This window comes from Lepidochelys kempii, chromosome 1 (genome assembly GCF_965140265.1).
Source record: "Lepidochelys kempii isolate rLepKem1 chromosome 1, rLepKem1.hap2, whole genome shotgun sequence".
Lineage (NCBI taxonomy): Eukaryota > Metazoa > Chordata > Testudines > Cheloniidae > Lepidochelys > Lepidochelys kempii.
In genome coordinates, this window is record NC_133256.1 from 72,688,651 (window position 1) to 72,709,324 (window position 20,674).

Genomic DNA, 20,674 nt, shown 5'->3' on the forward strand with positions numbered 1-20,674 from the left:
ATACTACCAAAGTGATGTAAATTGGCCTTCATGTAAACAAGAATCAAGCTCGACAACTCTGCTTCTCATAACTCGCAGTTTTAGATTTCAAAACCAACAGTTCCTTTTCCCACTCAAGGTCTCCCTCCCATCTAAAGCACTATATACGTGTGACAGTGAATACTGTTATACTGCTGCATTAAGAGAATCTGTGCATGTATGCGAAAATATTGCACCCACAGACAACACAGAATTAACCAAACAAAAATCCAGCAAGCGCTATTTTTCTTTCATATTGGTGTTATTATCCTGTAGCCATCTGCAGTGAAAAGCTACGAATGTTGTGCTGTCTGGGCCATTTAAACAGTGAATTGGTTATTTTAATCTGTAATACAAAAAAGAATGTATAAGCATTTTTGGATTAAACTGGGTCTACTGAAACAATGTGAACACAATTTATTTAATGATAGGCAACATCGTTGACCTTCCAGTATTTTTATCATCTTTACAAAATGAGCACTATGAATATATATCTTTCTCCATTATTAATCCAAATTTCATTTTATCATGTTGTCTAGGTAATCTGAGCACATTAGCTGCTTCACTTTGTATGAAGAGTATTTGTTGAGACAAGAAGCAAATGGGAATATTAATTCTAGACAAAACTGTAGGGATCTCGCTAAAAAAATGCTTCTCTAGAATAATGGCATTATCCAGAGACTATGGTTAGGTCAAGTATCCATCCCCAGACCGTCTGAATGTGTGCCAGGATGTCTAGAGAGCCTTATAAGAAGATATCCTGATTACCTCCTCCCTTGGCAAAACCTCCTGCAGGCAGCTTTGGAAGAAGGTCTCTTTACAGAGACATGTCGCATGGATGTGATAGGGCAAAAAATGGGGAAAAGGTAACAAAGTTCACCACAAACCTGTTTCTTGCAGGATCTTATAAAGATCAAGGCCATCAAGTAGAGGCGCTATGCCTCCTTCCCACTCCCTGGTACCTCTTGAAGCTGTGATATCAGGGCTTCTGCAGCCAGCGCTTGCCCTGGGGACATCCTAAAAGGGGATTTTCACCACAGAGGGGGCCCACATGAAAGATAACGTGGAGCTGTATTATCAGGCTCAGAAAGAAGGTGAGTAAAAGCTAGGAATGGAGGGCATCTTGAGAAAGCACAGAAAGGAGAAAATTAGTGAAAAAATGACCACATAGTGGGGCAAGCTCCATTGGGACGAGTGGGCTCCCGCTGAAATCAAGGCAAGTGAAATAGGGCCAAGTCGTTTGACTCAAGACAATTTTTTCATTATTATGAACATTATTTTTTTCAGACTGCCACTGAATGGAAAGAGTTATTCACCCAGATCTAGTGCAGGCTGACTAAATCTGTCTGGAAGGGAGCTACAGCAAGGCAAGTGTCCTGAATCCTCCACTCTGCCTGATATCCAGCAGAGAATTGGCGCAGTGACAGCAGTGGGTAGTGCTGTCCTGCGGATGCCTTCCCTTGGGAATGGACTCAATCAAAGGACACAACAGCCCCTGCAGGCACAGCAAAGTGCAATGTGTGCTAGCAAATCTACAACGCTGGTCTGAAGATAATTTACAGCTGTATCTCGATAGAACTTCTTTTACCGAGCAAGCCTTTGTCTAAGCCACCTACACGCTGAAGTCCACATAGTAGTAACACCCACGCTGACAAACAACACCATGGCAACAAAAAAAGCAGGATTCACTTCTCTCAGGTTTATTTATTGCAGTTATCACTTCAAGCCAAATCTCAGCCCCTACTAGTAAAAACTTTTACTTCTTATTAAAGAGCACACACTTTCATTTATATGTATTCCTCCTGCCAAAGCATGGAGATATAACTGAGGAAGAGGACAAATGTGCAAGGAATAGATGAAATTCTGTGAACGATGCAAATTAAACTAACATACTGAAAACAGCAGGTTAAAAAAACCTCCACTTCTGTGCAGAAGCCCCAATTCTCCTCACACATTTATCAGTTTTACACCAGTGTATCTCCACTGTCTTCTCTGGATTTGCTCCTGATTTGCATCAGCACAAAAGAGATCAGAATCAGGCCTGGAATTCCTGCTGGTGTTCAAACATGGAAGATAGAAGACTGTGCTGAACATTACACCAGCCCTCCTCATCAACTAGCATAGTTATCTTCTGGTGAAATAATGTGAGTCGAAGGACATACCAGAGAACTGCTTTTGTCCCCATTTGTTTTACTTCACAAAGTTAACGAGTCTTGCCTGTAAGAATTTGTTTATTTTTCTGTGAAATAAAACAAAGGTAACTAACTGTGAGTAGTAGCCCAGAGGAGAGGGGGGAGTACCATCATGCTCCCCGCCGTTAGCAAACATGCAGAGACGCCAAAGTCCCCAGAACAGAAAGAGGGCTTAAGCCCGCTGCAACATCAGAAGTGCTAAAGTCACAAAGGTCCCATAAGCTAGTTTTCAAGAGATGGCAGAATCCAGCCCCTAGACTCCATGGACCCAGGGGAACAATGGGGAATCGGGGCAAAAAATTATCAGGGAAAGCAATCATATTTACTTCTAGGCACTCTGAGCATGCTGATTCCCACTGGAGGCCTGGTGTAAGCATACGGTTCCTGCCAATCACATCCTGCGTCCTAAAGGTGCATCCTAAAGATGGAGAGTACTTAGCTACTCAATGGAGGTCTCCGAGCCTTTCTGCCCTCTCCTGCTCCCCGTGATCTACAACGTTTTTGCTTTGTACTATCAAATCCATGAATAATTGCAAAAATAAAGTCACAGTAACAATGGCAAGTTTTGAGTATAGTATTAAATATCTGCTTTAATTGTAGTAAGAAAAAGAACTCTGCCAAAATACCAAATCATCAGATTATAGTATTTCTCACTTCTTATTCAACATGATCTATTTCTTCTTGTGACTCTCATAGCAACCAAAGCATGGAGCTACTGGTATGATCTCAGCCTAATGCCCGCCCTGTTGGGTCTACTGGTTTCACTAAGCTCTTTAACAAATATTATGGGTCCATAAATAGAATATATTCAATACTTCTCAGAGAGAAATTCACTTCCAAACATTGTTTCCATGTACCCTCCAATCATTTATTATATTAATCGAAACATTTACTGGATCACTGAAATGTTGTTTAAATTTTACAATCAATGTGTATTAACCAAGAAGTACTATTAGGGTTTGCATCACTTGTTTGTTTGCAATTTACATAGATTTTGCTTTCTGCAGTTCTTTGTGCTCATAGCATTTGAACCATGGTGTGTGTTCAGTGATAATTGCCTAAAGAGCTGCAGAACAGTTGGTGACTTCTTTTCATATTTTTTGGCACAAATCTAAGAATTTACCACAAGCTTGAGTGCAAGTGGAAAAAAATCCCTCGCTTGTTTTAGAAATCATGAATCTAATTCTTTCTCTTTTCACACTGGTATAAATCATGAGTAATTCCACTGAAATCAATGCAGTGGGTGAGAGGAGAATCAGGGCCTGGGTCTTTTTAAAAACTGTGTGAGAGAGGTCCCACTTGCACAGTGCTATACATGTCTTTCACCATTAGCCACCCTGGTTCAAATGTAAATCTGGTCAAAAGTGGAAGTGGGTTTAGACTTTAAACTATTCTCTCTTGGATGCTTGCCCACCACGCAAATTTGCATGAAAGACTTTCTGTGTCAAAGAAAGATCCCAGACTCGAACAGCAGGAGTGCTGCAAGTCAGAAGTGAGTTACTCTGAAAGAACTGCACGGGAAGCATGCACATGACATTCATTTATTTTTGTTTTCATTAATAGAATCAACGTGCCTAATTATATCCACGTATTTAGCCCAGCGATCTGTCACCTGACTTCGTAAGTGATGTTACATTGCTTGGAGATGCTAATCACCCTCTAAGCTTAAAATAATAAATTCTCACTCAGTTGAAATGCAAAGGCAAAATACTACATTTCCTTTTCCAGCTGAGCTTCCATTTAATGTACCAGATGAAGGAGCTTGCTCCGCTTTACTGGATCAGATTCAAAATGGTTTGTCCAAGGAACACAGTGATTACGGGAAAACAGTCCTTACTCAAGCAAAACTCTAAATGATGCAAATGGGTGTTTCGCCTGAGTAAGCCCTTTGTCTTCATTTTAATATATCAGAATGGCTACTCCAATCCAGGCAAGGGACAAGCCAACTTCCTCTTGCTGGTGTTTTTCTAAGGGTTGGTTTACAATACCACTTAAGTTACATCACTCAGAGGTGTGAAAAAGACACCCCCTTGAGCGACACAAGTTACAGCAACCTAAGTGCTGTCCACACCAGCGCTTTCGTCAGGAAACACTCTCCGACCAACATAATTACTCCATCTCCACAAGAGGCAGAAACTATGCTGACAGGAGACTGCTCTCCGGTCGGCATAGCGCATCTTCACCAGATGTGGTACACTGACGCAGTTGCATTGGTGCAGCTGCGACGATGGAGTGCTGTAGTGTAGACTTGCCCCAAGAGTCAAGTAAGTAATTTCTCTAAAGCCTCCCCTAAAGTACATTGCCACAGTAAGTGGGAGAAGCATAATTTGACATTCTGATGGTCTCAGATTTAAAATAATGGATGTCACTGTTTTGTTACCCTACCTTAAATTACCACAGGTCTCCTACACTAAACTTGAGATTCTGTTCTCACACATGATCAGAAAATCATGGCATCTATTTCATACCAGTACAAGCTTGTGTTAAATGTACAACTTCTTTATGTCCTTTACTAAAGTCTGACAGCAGTGATCTCCCCAAACATGCATCTAATCTTTATATCTACACATGTAAAAATACCTTTGGGTCTTAAAACTATGAGTGCTGAATTATTTAAACTAGTATGTTGGTTAAAGATTTTTCCATAGTTTTGGCATTGTTCCTCTGTCCTTAAAATGTCAAAGTGCCATTAACATGTTAAGGAACATATTAAGGATACATTAAAATGAATCTCAATTGGAAATTGCATGCATGAGATGTGTAAGAGGAAAATGTAGGGCATGACAACAAGTGGCATGTAACATCAGAGATTATTACAATGTGTTTACAACTACTCACTATACTGCACATCACCTCTAGTGAAACACACCACTACTTAGATCTGTACTACTGTTAGTCCTCTGATACCACATGCTTCTTCAGCAGTGGAATTTGAGCTCTAGCTTTTAAAGGCCATATGTAATACTTGGAAACCCCATGATAAAACAATCGAAACACAGAAAACAGAGCTAGATGTTAGATACAGCACTGAAGTGAAGATATTATTGCAATAGCATCAAATGGCCAGCCTACTGGTCATGCTCTGAATTGCCATACAGGGGAAGGACTTAGCCTTCTTTTCTTGCATTCTTGCTATTCAAAGAGACAGAATACCTCACTTTAATGAACAGCAACCACTCAAGAGTGCCCACGGGACTGCCATCCAGACAGCCTCAGTAGAAGAAGGATGGCTGTAACAAGGTGCAAAGAGGAAAAATGGGTGCTGGCGATTCTGAGGGCTCCAGAAGGGTCGTAGAACTTTCCTCCCATATCATGTGTGCTGTGGGGTGTGTGAGAATGAGGAGGGGGAGAACTGTATAGAGGCTATGGGTCTGATTCTACTCTGCCACACAGGACAACATCAGTGACATAACTAGAATTTCATTAGTGGAAAACTAGTGTGAGACCAGAATCATGCCCACAGTAAATTCTGTTTATACCCTATTTAAGGCCCCTTTCCACAACCAGAGCATTGTTAAATAGCCTTAGTGTAAATGTGAATCAGGCCCACCGTCTCTGGTCATTCTCAGTGCCAAGATGCAATGTATAAAATGCCCATTCCTCTGGTAAAACACCAATACCCAAATTCTGGGAAACAGTACCATTAATTCATATCAAATAAATCCATATGTACCACAGGGCCAGGAACACACAAAAATAATGCACCTACTTGATCAAGGTTAATACTATATTCCTAGTAGAAGGGAAAGGTTATTTTCATTACCTACAATCATCTGATAATTAGCTGCAGGGCAGATTCAACAATATCCCGGGATGTGATTTCACAATATAATGAACAAATGTCTAGTTTTTTGCCATCTAAGAAAGCAACAAAACAAGAGCAAGACTTGTCACTATTTTGCTTATGGCAGGAATTAGACAATGCCCAGAACCCTGTAGCTACCCTGCAAGCATCTTAACTAGTTTGATTACATCATTGATTCCGTTACTTCAACAGTTCTGCTCTCCAGTATAGGCCATAATTGAAAGCAGCAGCCAGCAGGTATCAAATGTGAGTGAGAAATGTCTCCTGCTGAGTAAGTACTGACTGTGAACCAGATTCACTGTCTTGTAGGCAGTTTTGAAACGAAGATGTTATAAAGGAGAGGATCCTCAGATGGGTGGAGCATCTGTGGAGGATAAAGAGGCAAGCAAATTACCAAGAATGTTCAGAAGCGGAAACTACATTTAAAAAATGGCTATGAGGTAGATCAAAAGCGAAGAGATAAGATATTGTAAAGGATTTTTTTTCAAAGAGATACAAGAGAAATAAAAGGGAAAAGTTGAAGCACAAGGTATAAAACAACACATTTATTCTGACCTGCTTGCCTTCTTCATTCTGTAACTGGGAAGAAAGTCTTGTCCAAATGTTTTCATGCTAAGCAAAAAAACCAACCCCTCTTTTGATTAGTGATACTGAAGCTGAACAGCACAAAAATGATTAGTTCAGTGGGCCAAATTCTGCCCTTCCAAAGGGTCTGTTTCAAAGCCTACTGATATCAATGGGAGTCTTTCCACTACCCAAAGCATATTCAGGTTAATGGAAAGACTCCCATTGATATCAATAGGCTTCTAATCCTTGAAATCTCAAGCATGAGGTCAGGAATGGGCCTAGTGAACCTTGAAGTGTCATGATACTCCAAAAAAAAAAATGATGGTAAGAATGGCATCATGAGGTTCTGTGGTGGAGCTGGAGTTACTAAGAAGCAATAAAGGGCTTTATTTAAAGGTAAACATTTTTTTCTCTAATTGCTAAGACTGCAAATCAATCTGGGATTGTTCTAACTCAGGCATAATGATCAGTAATATTTTGCAATTGGATCTTGGTTAAAAATGTGGTTGATAATATGTGAGCCAGAAGAGGATACAACTTTCTCTCTACCATTACAGTGCTGGTGTGCTAACAGAATTAAAAGCAATAAACAGTTTGCCTGTTTGTTTTTTAGAAAAGGCAAACAGAATAGACTCTGAATGCACACAAGGAATAGATCTGTTGAGAAAAATGATGCTATTTTTACAGTGATTTTTCTAACAATCACCAAACTTTAAAAAACTTTAATAGAAGTCAAAACTGCAAAACTTCTGGACGGTGTAAAAGAGAAAGGCTATGAATAGCTACCTCTGTTAGTGAAATTAAAGATTATTGCATTTGTTTGGGTTCAATGAGTTACCTTCACTGAATGGAGCGACAGTCACTGACGCAACAATGAATAGTTTGCAGAGTATGGCATTGACATTGAAGCTGATATGAAAAACGTATCAGCAGCATAACAGATGGTGCTGAAAGCCTGGCAGGAGTTTTATGGAGTTCTGCCGCTAGTGTCATCGGGGAGATATTTGAAAACCTAACAGTAATGCTATTTCACTTCATGAACCACGGGACCAAATTCCATGAAAGTCTGCCTTAAAGGTATCAGGCCTGATTTTCATTTACACTAAGGCTATGTCTTCACGGGGGAAAAAGTCGGTGTTTTTACACTGAGATAGCTAATGTGAGACAAACTCTATTGAGAGTTAAAGTACTCAGTGTACCTAACTGACCCCAGTACTACACACCTAGTGTTGACCTCAACTGGTTATGTACAGGTTAAAAACCACAGTGCCCATCTCTACTACTATTTTATTTTAAGATGGCTACCACAGTATAAAGCCACACTGTTTTCCTGTAGTGAAGTCATAGCCAACTGCCACTTTACCACTGCTTGGCAGTATAAAGATGCCTTAAAGTGGGTATCAATCACAGTTGGGCACACTTTCCTGTGATGTAAAAAGTCCTTAGTGTTGATGAGAATCTGGCCTGATAACTTTAAGACAAAAATCACACTGAAACTGGTCCGGTGGTTCAATTACATTTAAAGTGTAATGTGTGAACCGTATGGACAAACGTAGCTCTGATAAAGTTTATTGCAGTCAGTTCATTTGCTCCCACTTAGACAAGAGCTAAATGTCTCCTACTGTACTTTCAGATGTTCTGCAAAGCAGCAAAATTTGCTGGAGAAAATGTAAAAAAAAATTGGCTTCACCATCACAAAAAAAACAACAACCCACAAATTTTCTTTTCTTAGGGGATTGCATCTGCTTGTGCAAGCGTTAATGCACTTTGTGAGAGTTATTATACCTTGGTTCATGTGTTTCAGTAAGACAAGTTGGCAATTCAAATTTCATGACAAAATGCTAACTTATCTTCACTATTGAAAAAGCTAATGAAGTGGTAAATAGCTGCAGAAGCAATGTTACATGCAATGTTCTGCAGGTTTTGAGGGCCTGTCATTATCTGTGAAACTGTATAGATGGAAAAGTAATGAAAGCCCACTAAGAAATCACAACATGCAAAAAACCCTTAAAGCTTTGAAACTTAGGACAGAATTATGTTTAAATTGTTTAAAAAGGAATATGATTAATTTAGGCCTTCCAAAAGAACTGCCCTAGATATTTTGGCCTGGATTCTCAGCTGGGACCAGTGTCTGCTGGGTGCTGCTTTGGAGAAGACCACAAAGTGTCCAGAGCAGCTGCCTTATTCTGAGATTGGTTTTGTGCTACCTTCAGCCCTGGCATAATGGAGAGCAATCTTGAGGCTGCTTTACACTATGCTTACTGGCTATGGTTCCAAAAGAGATGTCCAACAAGTAACAACTGGCAGGTCACAAATTTCATTAGCAGAAATAGTACTCTAGACATGCCTTCTCCTCCTGCTCACGAATCATTTAGGGTTGCCAGGCATCCAGTTTTCGACCGGAACGCCTAGTCAAAAAGGGTCCCTGGCGTCTCCAGTCAGCCTTGCTGACCAGGTTGTTAAAAGCGTGGTCGGCAGCGCAGTGGGGATAAGGCAGACTCCCTGTCTGGCTCCATGAGGCTCCATGAAGCAGCCGGCATTTCGCTCCGGCTCCTAGGTGGAGGCGTGGCCAGGTGGCTCCGCACGCTGCCCCCGGCCACAGGCGCTAGCACCACATGGTTCCTGGCCAATTGGAGCTGCAGAGCCAGCACTCAGGGCAGGGTCAGCACGCTGAGTCCCCATGGCAGGGGCCGGGCCTCGGGGAAGGGGCAAGGCAAGGGTGATCGGTTTTCTGCAATCAGCAAGTTGTCATCCCCTATACTGGGGGACGCAGGGAGTTGGCTACACAGGCTCTATGGTAGCTAGGGACTCTTTGAATATGGGCTTCAGTAACACTGCATTCTTACACCAGGCTTGCACTTGGCCCAAAATGTGAGTGCATGAGCAAAATGCCTAGAATGGAGAAAGAGTAGCAAGTAAATTTTACCAAACATAGAAATGGTTTCCAATGCGAGTCATTTCCTTCTAAATTAATTCACAGACTGAAAGCTTTACTGGGCCTAAGTTCCAAAGGCAAGAATTGCTTCTGTCACTTGCTTATGACACAGACGGACATCAGAAATCAGCTCCAGACAAAGTAAGCCCTTTTTGTTGCCATCTGTGATTTGCGCCATATACAAAGAGCCCCTTGAGGGATCTTATGAAGCTGTACTATGAAAAGTTTTCAACATACTGTTTTAAACAAGCAGACTCAAGAGTCAGTGTCATCCTGTGTATCATATAAGCACTGCCAGCTTTCTTATTAACATACCTATTTTGTTTCCTGCAAGTTCAGACAGTCACACTGAGTTTTTAGCCAAACGACAGCCGTATGGTTTCATAAGTGTTTTCAGATTTCATCCCAATCTTCCTTGCAAACTGTTGAATTCAAGTACTGTCCACTTACTGAACCTCAGTTTGTATGGTCCTGCTTTGTGGTTGTTTATATTTTTGTTTGCTTGTTTGTTTTCTGAATCAATCCTCTTTCATAAATCTCCGCAAGACACCAGACCTACCATTGATGGTGCCCTCTGCCAGTGTGGTATCAACAGAGTCTGTCCAAAAAACATTAATGAGATATTTTGTGTGCCTGCCTCAACTATCACAAATATAGTATGGCTACAGAACTAGCCAATAGATTACAGAAGACTACTTCAAAACAAATATTTCATAGCTCTCCAAAAATGGCAACATTTTAAACTCCAAAATCCAAACATTTCTGGCATACGTGTTAGGTGCTAAATATTCTGAAAGAAAGTGATTCAAGGGAGTTACCGTACCAGATCATACTAGTAGCCTGCCCTTATTAGTGGCCTATTATACCTAGAAGAGGTCATGGGGTTCATATGAAATTTAGGTTAAAAGTGAATCAGATTTAGTCAAAATTAAAAGAAGCATATACAACAGTCCACAACTAACAGTCTCTGTTCATCTAATTAGCACTACATTTTCAACAGTGTCTGTCCACTACTTTAGGAATACCTCAAATTTTGGATGCACAACTTGAGTAACATAGAAGTCTGACTTTTAGCACCCACAATTCCAATGCAACTAAGGGGGGCAGCAACCAGTTAGCACCTCTGGAAATCAATATCAAGTTATCTCAAGCTGGGCACCTGATAATGGAGACGCCTACAAATAATGAGTATTTTTAGGCCTTAGTTTCTCTCTCTCTCATTCTGTCCCTCATTCTCTCAGACCAGTTCTTCAAACCAACCCAGTTCCGCAAACTTCAATGGGAATTTTTCCAGAATAAGTATTGCAGGGCTGGGTTCTCTTTTTTTTTCCCTCTGACTTTCATTATCATCCCTAAATCACTCTATTTAATTTGATGTTTTTTTAAAAAAAAATACAGTAATGTAGGAACAAGTTCAAGCAAATATCTAGATAGATTAGAAAGCATTTTACTTCATATTATCAACATTCTATAAAAATACTCCTCCAAAAGCACTCTATTATTCAAATTTTAAAGAAGCCACTTAGTTCCTTTAAAGTGCTTATTACAGTCTATGCTTTTGAGTTCACTGTGCAATAACAGATCATACAGAAAATCATTTGTGTATCATTTCTCTGATCATATTCATTTGGGGGGAAATCTCAGATTTCTAATATGTGCATGCACACCTCCTACAAAAATAAATATCTCCAGATTTCATTTTCTGAGTATTAAAAAGAGAAACAAGAAAGGATAGTGACAATAATTTAGTAAAAGGGAAAGATGGATTTAAGCATCAGCCAAGAGACTCAATTTTTCATACCATTTACAATGGAAGCTTAAAGACTAAAATACTACACAAGCCATTAGTTTCTTAGTACCCTGCAAGGGATTAAAGTATTTCTTAATCAACAGCTAAAGCACAAAAGAAGGCCAAAGCCTAGACTTTAGCAAAGCTGGGTAATAGTAAAATTTGGAAATGTTCAGATAGCTTTGATACCATCACAACAAGAAGCAAAGGATACAATCACAGCAAGAAGTGCAGCAGTTATTCAAATCTACTGAAAACCAATTAGTAACTTAGCAGTTTCTTAGTCTGCAAAAAACAGCTTTGAGGACCCACATGACAGTAACCAGTGCACTAATTTTTAACAAGGTCACACAAAGCTGACCACACCAACACATTGTTGTTATTATTTGATGCTTCTAATGACAGAGGGCAACCAAAATAGCCAACTCAGGAGAAGTGGATAAAGGAAACTACTTTTTATGGCATTTAAGTAGCTTTCCAAAAGACCTTGACTGCACCTATGCCATATGGGTCATGACTGCTAGGCAATCCATGTAGAAATGGTCTCACTCTATCACTCTAAATGTGATGGACTGCATGAGGTAAACTTTAATGCATCAATACAACCCCCTCCCCCCACAAAAAAAAAAGAAAAAGAAAACAAAGTATGTTCACCTCTCATTCACATAATGGCTAAGGATGAAAAAACAGATCCATGATAGATTAACAGCTTAAATGAATGGCCAGTTCCGAATGCTCTACAGTGCTGCTCAGCTACAGCTGCACAAACCCCATAGACTGAACCACCTCTTTCAAAAGGATGCCTCCAGGAGAAAAGAACAACAGTACCAGGGCATATTAGAAGTGACTTCCCTTGGCCATATCCACACCTGTCATCTACTTTCACAGGAAGGCCATGTTATAATCAGGCATTGCTATTTTTAACCAATCTTGGTTTCAGGAAGAAAAAGGGAGTGTAAAATAAAATGCCAATCATGGCAACATGTCTATCCTGTCTCACTCTGTATTTCAGGTGATTGACAGCCCTGCGCTCCTGTAGCGTACAAAGGCAAAAAAAAAAAAAAAGGTAGGCATTCTTTTCCGTCTGAAATGTTTGACAGATTTAACAGCTTTCTGAAATAAAAACTGATGACATCTCAAATAGAAAAGTCCACCTCCTGTACACATGAGAGATTACATTTCAACAGGTGAGGTTTACTACTATCTCTTAGACAGATGCAGATTTCATTTATTAATTTATTTATTTGGCAGTTGTTAAAACTGTAGGGATGACTACAGCTTTACTATTGGTGCACAGTCTACCTCTTGCTGCTCTGGATGCTGAAGACTTCAGCGTGAGGCATGTTTCAGGATACTGTTGTCACAACCTGAATGCAATTTCAAGTCCTGTTACCGACTAGACCAACACTTCACTGATATTTTGACCTGTATTTCTGACACGGTTAAAGTGAACCAAACTGACAAGCTCCTGAAAATTCAGGCAGCTGCAGACACATGCACAAAATGAAATATGGGAAGTAGTTTAACACAATGGCCTGAATAGTCAAATAGAATAGTATTTTTTTCTAAAAGCTACTAGTTATAGACCAGAAATCTATAGCACACTTTTTATAGTGATAGTAAATTCATAAAATGTATCAAGGAATCATCTACAGTTAGACAAAACATAGGAAGCTCACTCCCTGGTACAAAGGCAGCAAACCAAAATAGTGCACTGGAATCAAGCGGTCTTAACTACAGGAAGAGAACTAACTGCACATAGGGCTGAATCCATTGTCCATTCAAGTCAATGAAAGTCTTTCCATTGACTTGAGGGGACATTGGATTGGGCCCATATTACAAAGAAGAACTTTTCAAATGTTCCTGTGTACTGGGTTCATGTTTCTCTACATACACACCATGGACATATACTTTTTAAAAGAGAGAGCCAGATCCTGCACGCGTTACTATTGACTTCACTGAGAGATTTTGGCTTGAACCTGCAGTGTTGAAATTAACATATATAGAGAGCTTGAAGGATCAGGCCCAAAACACTCATACACAATATTGAAGTCAGTACAAAATGTGACGGTATCTACTTTCTGTGCTTTAAAGTTAGAATGAAGCCAGTGAATGTATAGCTATTGTAACCAACATGAGCATATACAGTTAAGATACACAAAGTTATTTTGTTTCCAGAAGTTTGAACAATGTCAATAAATAAACAAATAAATCTCCAACTGGATGAATCAACAACAGGGTCAGGCTGAAGGTAAATCTCTTTCACAACTGAAATAAGAATTTTTGTTTGGGTTTTATTTGTATTTCAAGGACAATATTACTATATAAGGCTAAAAAGTAAGAATTATTACTGATAGAAAAATATTTATACACACTTTTTCAGGAACTGATTCACAATCATACAATTGAGAATATTAATAAAAATACCTGGCCTGGCCGGTCGTGAACACTTTCTACAAAATAATATCTTTCAACTCTCATTGACTTCAACAAAAGTAGACTGCACTTAGCACCTTCAAACAACAATGGTATTAAACCCTAGATAGATGTATAGACAGATAGATAGATAGATGGACAGACAGTCAGATCTTCTATTTTAGTGGTATCTGGGAATCTTGCAACATTCCTATAATTTCTGGCATTTGAGCAACTTACAAATTGATTTCAATGAATACATAAAACTCTGTATTTCTCACCTTCCATCCATTAATCAGCAGAAATGTTTGTTTTCTTTGTTGTTGGTTTTTTTATGTTTGTCTTTGTTGCTGTTTGTAGGTGCTATCTAAAACCTGCTCCTACTGAAGTCAATAAAGGTGATAGACAAATACAGTAGACTGATTTCAGGAGGTGCTCTGCACTGTGTTTGATTGAATTCAAAATGGATTAATCTGGAGTTCAATCAAGCCCACATTTATTTGACTCAGAGTTATTTTATATTTTGGATATTTTATATCAGCATCACCTGCTCCCCCCACACTAGTTTTTTGTAAAAACAAAAATATCAAACAAGATCCTCAGCTGGGTTAAATCAGCATAACTCTACTGAAGTAAATGAAACTGTGCTGATTTACCCCAGCTGAAGATTTGGCCTCAAATTTTTAATTCTTACTATTAAGAGTGTATGTAAATGAGAGCTTATTGTGTTCTTCCTGTAGGTAGAGCATGCATATTCGAAAACAGTACTACAATAGTGACATAGAGATTTTACTAATGCAAAGTACAGTGTGGTATTTTGCAAAATATAACATGACTACAAAGAGACTTCACAGTAAACTACAGCAACTGCATGACAACTTGAAAGAATGCTAATCTCCTGACAAAGGGTGAACTATTCAAGTTTCACTTTTCATGTGGTATGATAGCAGAAACACTACAAAGATACACAGAGGTTTATAATAACTTTTCATTCTTGCTAACCTTGCTAACTGTTGAAGTAGCAAATGATCTACTTTATAGGCACGATCTTTGTAGGGGAACCTGCTAGCGTTTAGACACCTAATTACCCGAATATGCCTACAAATCAGATAATCAAACAACCAAATGTATTTTCACTCACAATTCACTGTGTTCCCAAAACCAGAGGTTAGACTGAGTCCACTTTAAAAATATGGAGATAATTGACACAATGGGCCAAATTCTTCCATGATTTACACCGTGAAACTTTCTTAATGAGGACAATATGAAGCTGACATAAAGAGACAATGGGCCTTACGTTTATCTGACTTACATCCATGTGGTGTGAGCCTCGTCTGCACGGTTTTTGTACCAGTATATCTATTTTGATTAGAGCTACGGTTTTTTTTAGCAAAATAGTTATACTGGTACAGGACACAGTTATATCACTATAAAGGTGCCTTATCCCAATTTATCTTATTCCCCTTCCCATATAGAAATTATACTGGTTTAATGCATCCCTATAATGATATAACTGCATCCACACTAAAAGGGTTATATCACTCATACTATAATGGTATAGTTAACACAGTACAACTTTTGTGTGTAGAGAAGCCCTTAAGGTCACAATTCTGCAAGATGCTAAATCTTAAGCAAGTGCGTAAGCCCTGTTAGGACTAGTCATATGCTTTAACTTAGACAAGTGCTTAAGTTCCTTGCTGATTGGAATCCTGTCAAGAGAAAAAAAATGGCACGTTATGTGTTCATGTTGATTTCTAACAGAAATACACCAATGTCTATAGATATGGGGTAAATTCCTCCATGATTTACATCCTGGGTAATATCTTTCTTGTAAATGGGATTGAGTAAATCAGAGAAAACTAGAACGAAATGTCTACAGTGATATACCTAGCATATATGATTTTATAGATCATCCTCAAGACATTCCACCACAGGCTGTGAATTAAAAGGAAAAACCAAGGCTGCAGCAGGAAATGCTGTTGATGATTTAGTTTCACTTTTTCCCTCTGTGTTTGTATTGAATCAACACCTGCACTAAAGGAAGTACCAGAGAGAGCTGTAGTTCAGAGGTGAATGAATGAATACAGGTTTTAAAGGATTTTAGGATGTTTTTAGATGGAAGATGCTAAGTAAATTCAAATATTATCTATGGCTATTACTAGATTTTTCAGAATACACTGCTTTCTGACTGCTACATTATATTCAGTTATGTTGAATACCAGATGGGTCAGATGAGGCCCACAGTAAGCAGGCACAATGAGACTGCACTGAGCAGGCACTTTTGTAAATGAGAGCTGTATATATATATATATATATATATGTGTGTGTGTGTGTGCATATGTGTGGATAGATATACAGATATATGGGCATATGTGTACGTATATATGTATATATAAAATATGTGTCAGTGTATTACATGCTTGATATATGGATAAACAACTCTAACGTGAAAATGAATAGTATAGCATTCATGGAGCAATTTTACCTATTATTCACCATTCCTCACATTAAATTTTGTATGTGTTTGTTTTCTGCCCCAATATGAACTTCTGTGTAATCCATACAGGTAAACTGTGTACTTAAAGAGTTGTCAAATGTAAATGGGTCACAGTTTTCATATCTTTAACATCTGTTGTTTATATCCAAGAAAGCACACCAGGGGCAAGAAAATTAATTCCCCAATTGCTGTCAACTGAGTTAGGGAACAGCAATAAACAGCTTACTGTAAAGCCTCTAGCTACAATGAAATTGCTGTCAATAAAGTGTGGCTGATATGGTTTTGCTAGAAGAATAGATTCTTTGAAAATGAAAATCTGAAATGGTAACTAGAAAGATCCCTTCTTGTCCCGAAACACAAAAGAACAGTACCACAAAACTCCAATAGCATTAAACTCTTAGGATCCTGTTCTCTCTACCATGTGTGATGTGATTCTTATTAGCATTTATGAAAGTTAGGCACTGCACATCCAGGTGAGAACAGACTGCAGTGATTCAGACAAAAATTCTCTGCATGGAAAACTGATTTCAAGAGAAAGGAAGCTTGCTAGGCTTTTACTGTATGTAGCTGTATACACAAAATGTTCCTTATTATAGCTTAGCATTTACAGTGCCACAATTGAAAACAGTATTATAGCTTAGGGTTATGTTCAGATTTCCATTATAACCGTGAGTTTTCACATGCTCTTAACTTGCTGAAAAACTCTCCCTTTCAGCTGAAATTTTCCATGCTTAGTCTCAGTTCAAAGATGAATTTCTTTAGCCAGTTGAGCAAAATATGTTATCCTATTTTTGAGCTATGCAAAGATGGAAAAACATACTGTACTTTTTCAGCATTTCCAGTTTTTTAAAGACATACATAACTCAAAAACAGCTGAATTTTATATGTTGAAGTTCTCTCAGTGGCTAGTCCTCACCAAGGACTAATGTCCAGGCTAATGTAAAAATAAAATAAAAATAAGCATAAATAATTGAAAAATGAAATTATAGTTGATAGAAAATGCAACTTTGTGCATCTGCAGTAAAAAATTGCCACTAAGAACAATACTATTTACGGGACTATGGAATGCTATGAATATGTAATGGCAATCTTTACAAGGTATGAAAAATTCTGTACTGCTATTCCACTGTGGATTACCACAGTTGCACACACTTTCAACTTTGCAACTGTGGAAGAACACATTAAATGCATTAGTGTTTTAATCTTTTTTTCCTTAATTAACAGAGAAACTGAATACAAAAGCTTCAGGTTACAATTTTAAACACTCCAAAGTCAAAAATGCCAAACATTACATTTGACAGAGCAAGCTTAAGTGATCTTCACTCATAATAGTGAGTCTTCATTCTTCATATTCACGCCTTACTCAGCAAAACTCCCACTGACTGAATAAGGAGCACAGAACTGGCCCCACAGAATACACTGCATTACTGTTATGCAGTTAAATACATACTGTAATATGCAATATGGAAAATGTGTGTCAATTAAGGTTACTATGAGATCCTTAATTTTTTGTATTTTTTGTCTTTTGAGTGCTTGAAAATGTAGGGCCAAAGTCAGTGCTTGTTTACCTTGATTGAATTCAGTGGAATTGTGCACATTTCCGAAAGGGTTTAATTTTGGTCCAGATACAGAAAAGTATTAAAGCATGTACTGTAGTCCATCCCAACTTAGGATAACATTTTAGCAGATGATTACCTCTGATCCTGTGCTTACATCCATTGACTTCAATGGAATATATGTATGCACTTTAAATTAAGCACACACTTAAGTGCTATTCTGAATAGGAATGCTTCCATGAATTGAAGTCTTTGCTCATAACTTTCCCTGTGACATCAATGTAAGTGTTTAGCCCTAAGTTACTGCAGTTTTACAATGGTGTAACTCCTTCCAAATTTGTTGGGACAGAGTTACATTAGTGTAAAATTGGAATACAGTGTGGTGATTTGACTTTCATTGTCTATCATTTCACTATTTATCCTATTGCTAATATTATGACCCTGAGTAGGGTTTTTATAAAAGAAAACCCTTTCACACACAAAAATGCAACATGCTGTCTTCTGCTGTATTTTGTACTTAGTTGTTTGGTGCATTGGCTTAATATTTTGGATACTGTTTTTGTTCAGCTGAATACTGAAATGAACAGTGACGGAACACCCTGCATAGATTTCAGTATTATTCATGGGTCATATTAGTGACTACAAAATCTGAGCAACAAGATCTGACAGTGGGTAACATTCTTTTCATGCTCCTAATTATGTTAATTAGCTCTGAAAGACACTCCCAAGTTCAAGTATTCAAAAGTGCTCTGCTCAGAGCAGCTACCAGGTGTTCTGCATCATAGGCACTTGGGGAGGGCTTTGGTTTTTATACTGGGCACTTTTTGAAACACCAACCAGCATAATTCAAAGTGGTGAACAGAAGTTTAGCCAAGCAATTTCCATTGGATTTGATGGCAGTCACATAGCTAAAGCCCAACAAAGTATTCTGAAAATTTAGGAGTCCTGAAAGATTTTATCATGGGACCCAGTCCTAGCAGATGACTTAAAGTCAATGGGAGTTTTGCCTGAATAAGTGTGTTTTAGTTTATCTGCAGTACCTAATGCAATGTATAGGTGTTTTCATCTTGGATAATAATCTCAAATGACATTTTTAATGGAAAATATATCATGATAACATTTCTCAGGTAAATATTCCCCTAACCTTCTCCCTTTTTTATTCTCTGCAACGTTTCATGGACCCTTTCCAAATTACAGAAAGAAAAACTTTCTGCAAAAGATGCTTTTCTATAGCTTTATGGCATAAAATACAGAAATCCTCAATTCTAAATGCAAGAAAACAGTACTATGCACGGAATTAAACATTTTTTCACAGAGGACTTTAAAAAAATGCATTTCAGATCTTACATTATTTTCACCTAACATTCTATAAGAAAGATTTTATTTAAAATTTTATATTCTACTTTAAGGACATACTCTATATCAACAAGGCTTTAAAAAACCCCAACAACCCCTACCTATGAAACTATATTTAATTTCTGTATCGTCACAGGGAACAGTAGCAAAGATACATCCTAACTCTAGAGATCATAGATAAATACCAGACTGCTAACTCACGCTGCCACTGTTGGCTGAACTCAACCATCAGAAAATGTTATAAGGTCAAAAACCTCAGTTCCTGTACCACTGATCAACTGGAAAAACTCTTTTAAAAAATCAGGCTTATGAATGGAAAAGCTCAATTATAATAATTGTTTATATTGTTTATGTTTTATATAAAAAGAGTAATAAAATACAGTTGCATTTTCAGTCCCATGTAACATTATACCTCTTCTATAGACTGATTCAAAGTCCATGGAAGTCATTGAGAATCTTTCCATTGCCTACAACAGGATTTGAATCAGGTCCATAATAAGAGTGTGAGTATACTGACTTGTGTTATTACTAAAACTCAAGCAACATTTGTTTAATGTAAAGAACAAAAAAAAGTGAAAATGTTGCCTGTAGGTTTTCTGCCCACATTCAGCATCACTGTTCAGTGCTGACATATTCTGTCAGCTAAATCATTTTGGTGAGCTTAATTTCCTTTAACTTCTTTGGGACGCTGAAGGGGATTAAGAGTGATTCTTTTAACAGAACATGGGAAGTTAATTTAAGTAAAATTATCAGCACCTCTGAAGACCAAAGAAGGAGGTTTTCAAATTTTGTAACTAAAATGAGGGAAGAGAGTATTCCCTCATCTGAACAACCACAGATTACCCAGAGCTGCTCTGCACTGGAGGTTTTGTAAATCAGCATTTTTAAAAAAATGTATGCTGACAGGAGTGCTACTGTAGTGCATAAAACATTCTGAGAGTTTACAGTGCTTTAAAGTCCTTGTGAAAGATAGATTTTTTGGGTGGAGAGTTTTCTAAGTGTTTCTTCAGTGTCTCATTTCAAGTCTATTGACGATTTTTGGAGTAGTTACTTAGAGAGCAGATGCCTTGTAAGTGCCTGTTTAAAACAAGGTGTCTTGTTAGTATGACAGCTTACAGACACCCAAAAGTCAAGACATGGTTTGGGGAACATCACATTCATCTTAGATAAGGCTAATTAATGCAACAGCAAGGAAATTACTTGGTCCTAAACTTGCTACTGACAAAATCTTTTTGCAAAGACAAATTTAAATGTTCCTTGCCTGCTGCTCTAAGATTCATACTTTGTGGACCCCTAATAAATTCAGACAAATCACCATATATTGAAGAATACAATGCCTACAGTAACATGAAGTTGATTGCTAAACCCTAGAAAGTTGGTGCAGTGAAAACTAAGCACTAAGAAGCTGCTTTGCAAACCTGTACATTTAACTACTGGTTGCTCCAGTGCAACTATGATTAAACAAAAGGTTTCTTTGGCTGTAGTACTACTTTGATCCTCCCTCCCCCATTTCCTATCTACTGCAGGATTGGCACCTGGCCAGC

General features: G+C 38.2%; 1 protein-coding gene across 21 annotated transcripts in view; it reads right to left on the bottom strand.

The window, feature by feature from the left end:
* The window catches only part of PCDH9 (protocadherin 9), an 894,725-nt gene that overhangs the window by 868,032 nt on the left and 6,019 nt on the right, over nt 1–20,674 (bottom strand). Inside the window, exon 3 of one of the 21 annotated variants that reach the window (XM_073346335.1) lies at nt 5,918–6,379. The exons of 19 other annotated variants lie outside the window; for them this stretch is intronic. In XM_073346335.1, the coding sequence (XP_073202436.1) occupies nt 6,311–6,379 (69 nt within the window). In that variant the 3' untranslated portion in view covers nt 5,918–6,310. Of the gene's footprint in view, nt 1–5,917; nt 6,380–19,111; nt 20,208–20,674 lie in introns of those variants that run through there. One more of the 21 variants, XM_073346341.1, reaches the window with a different exon arrangement.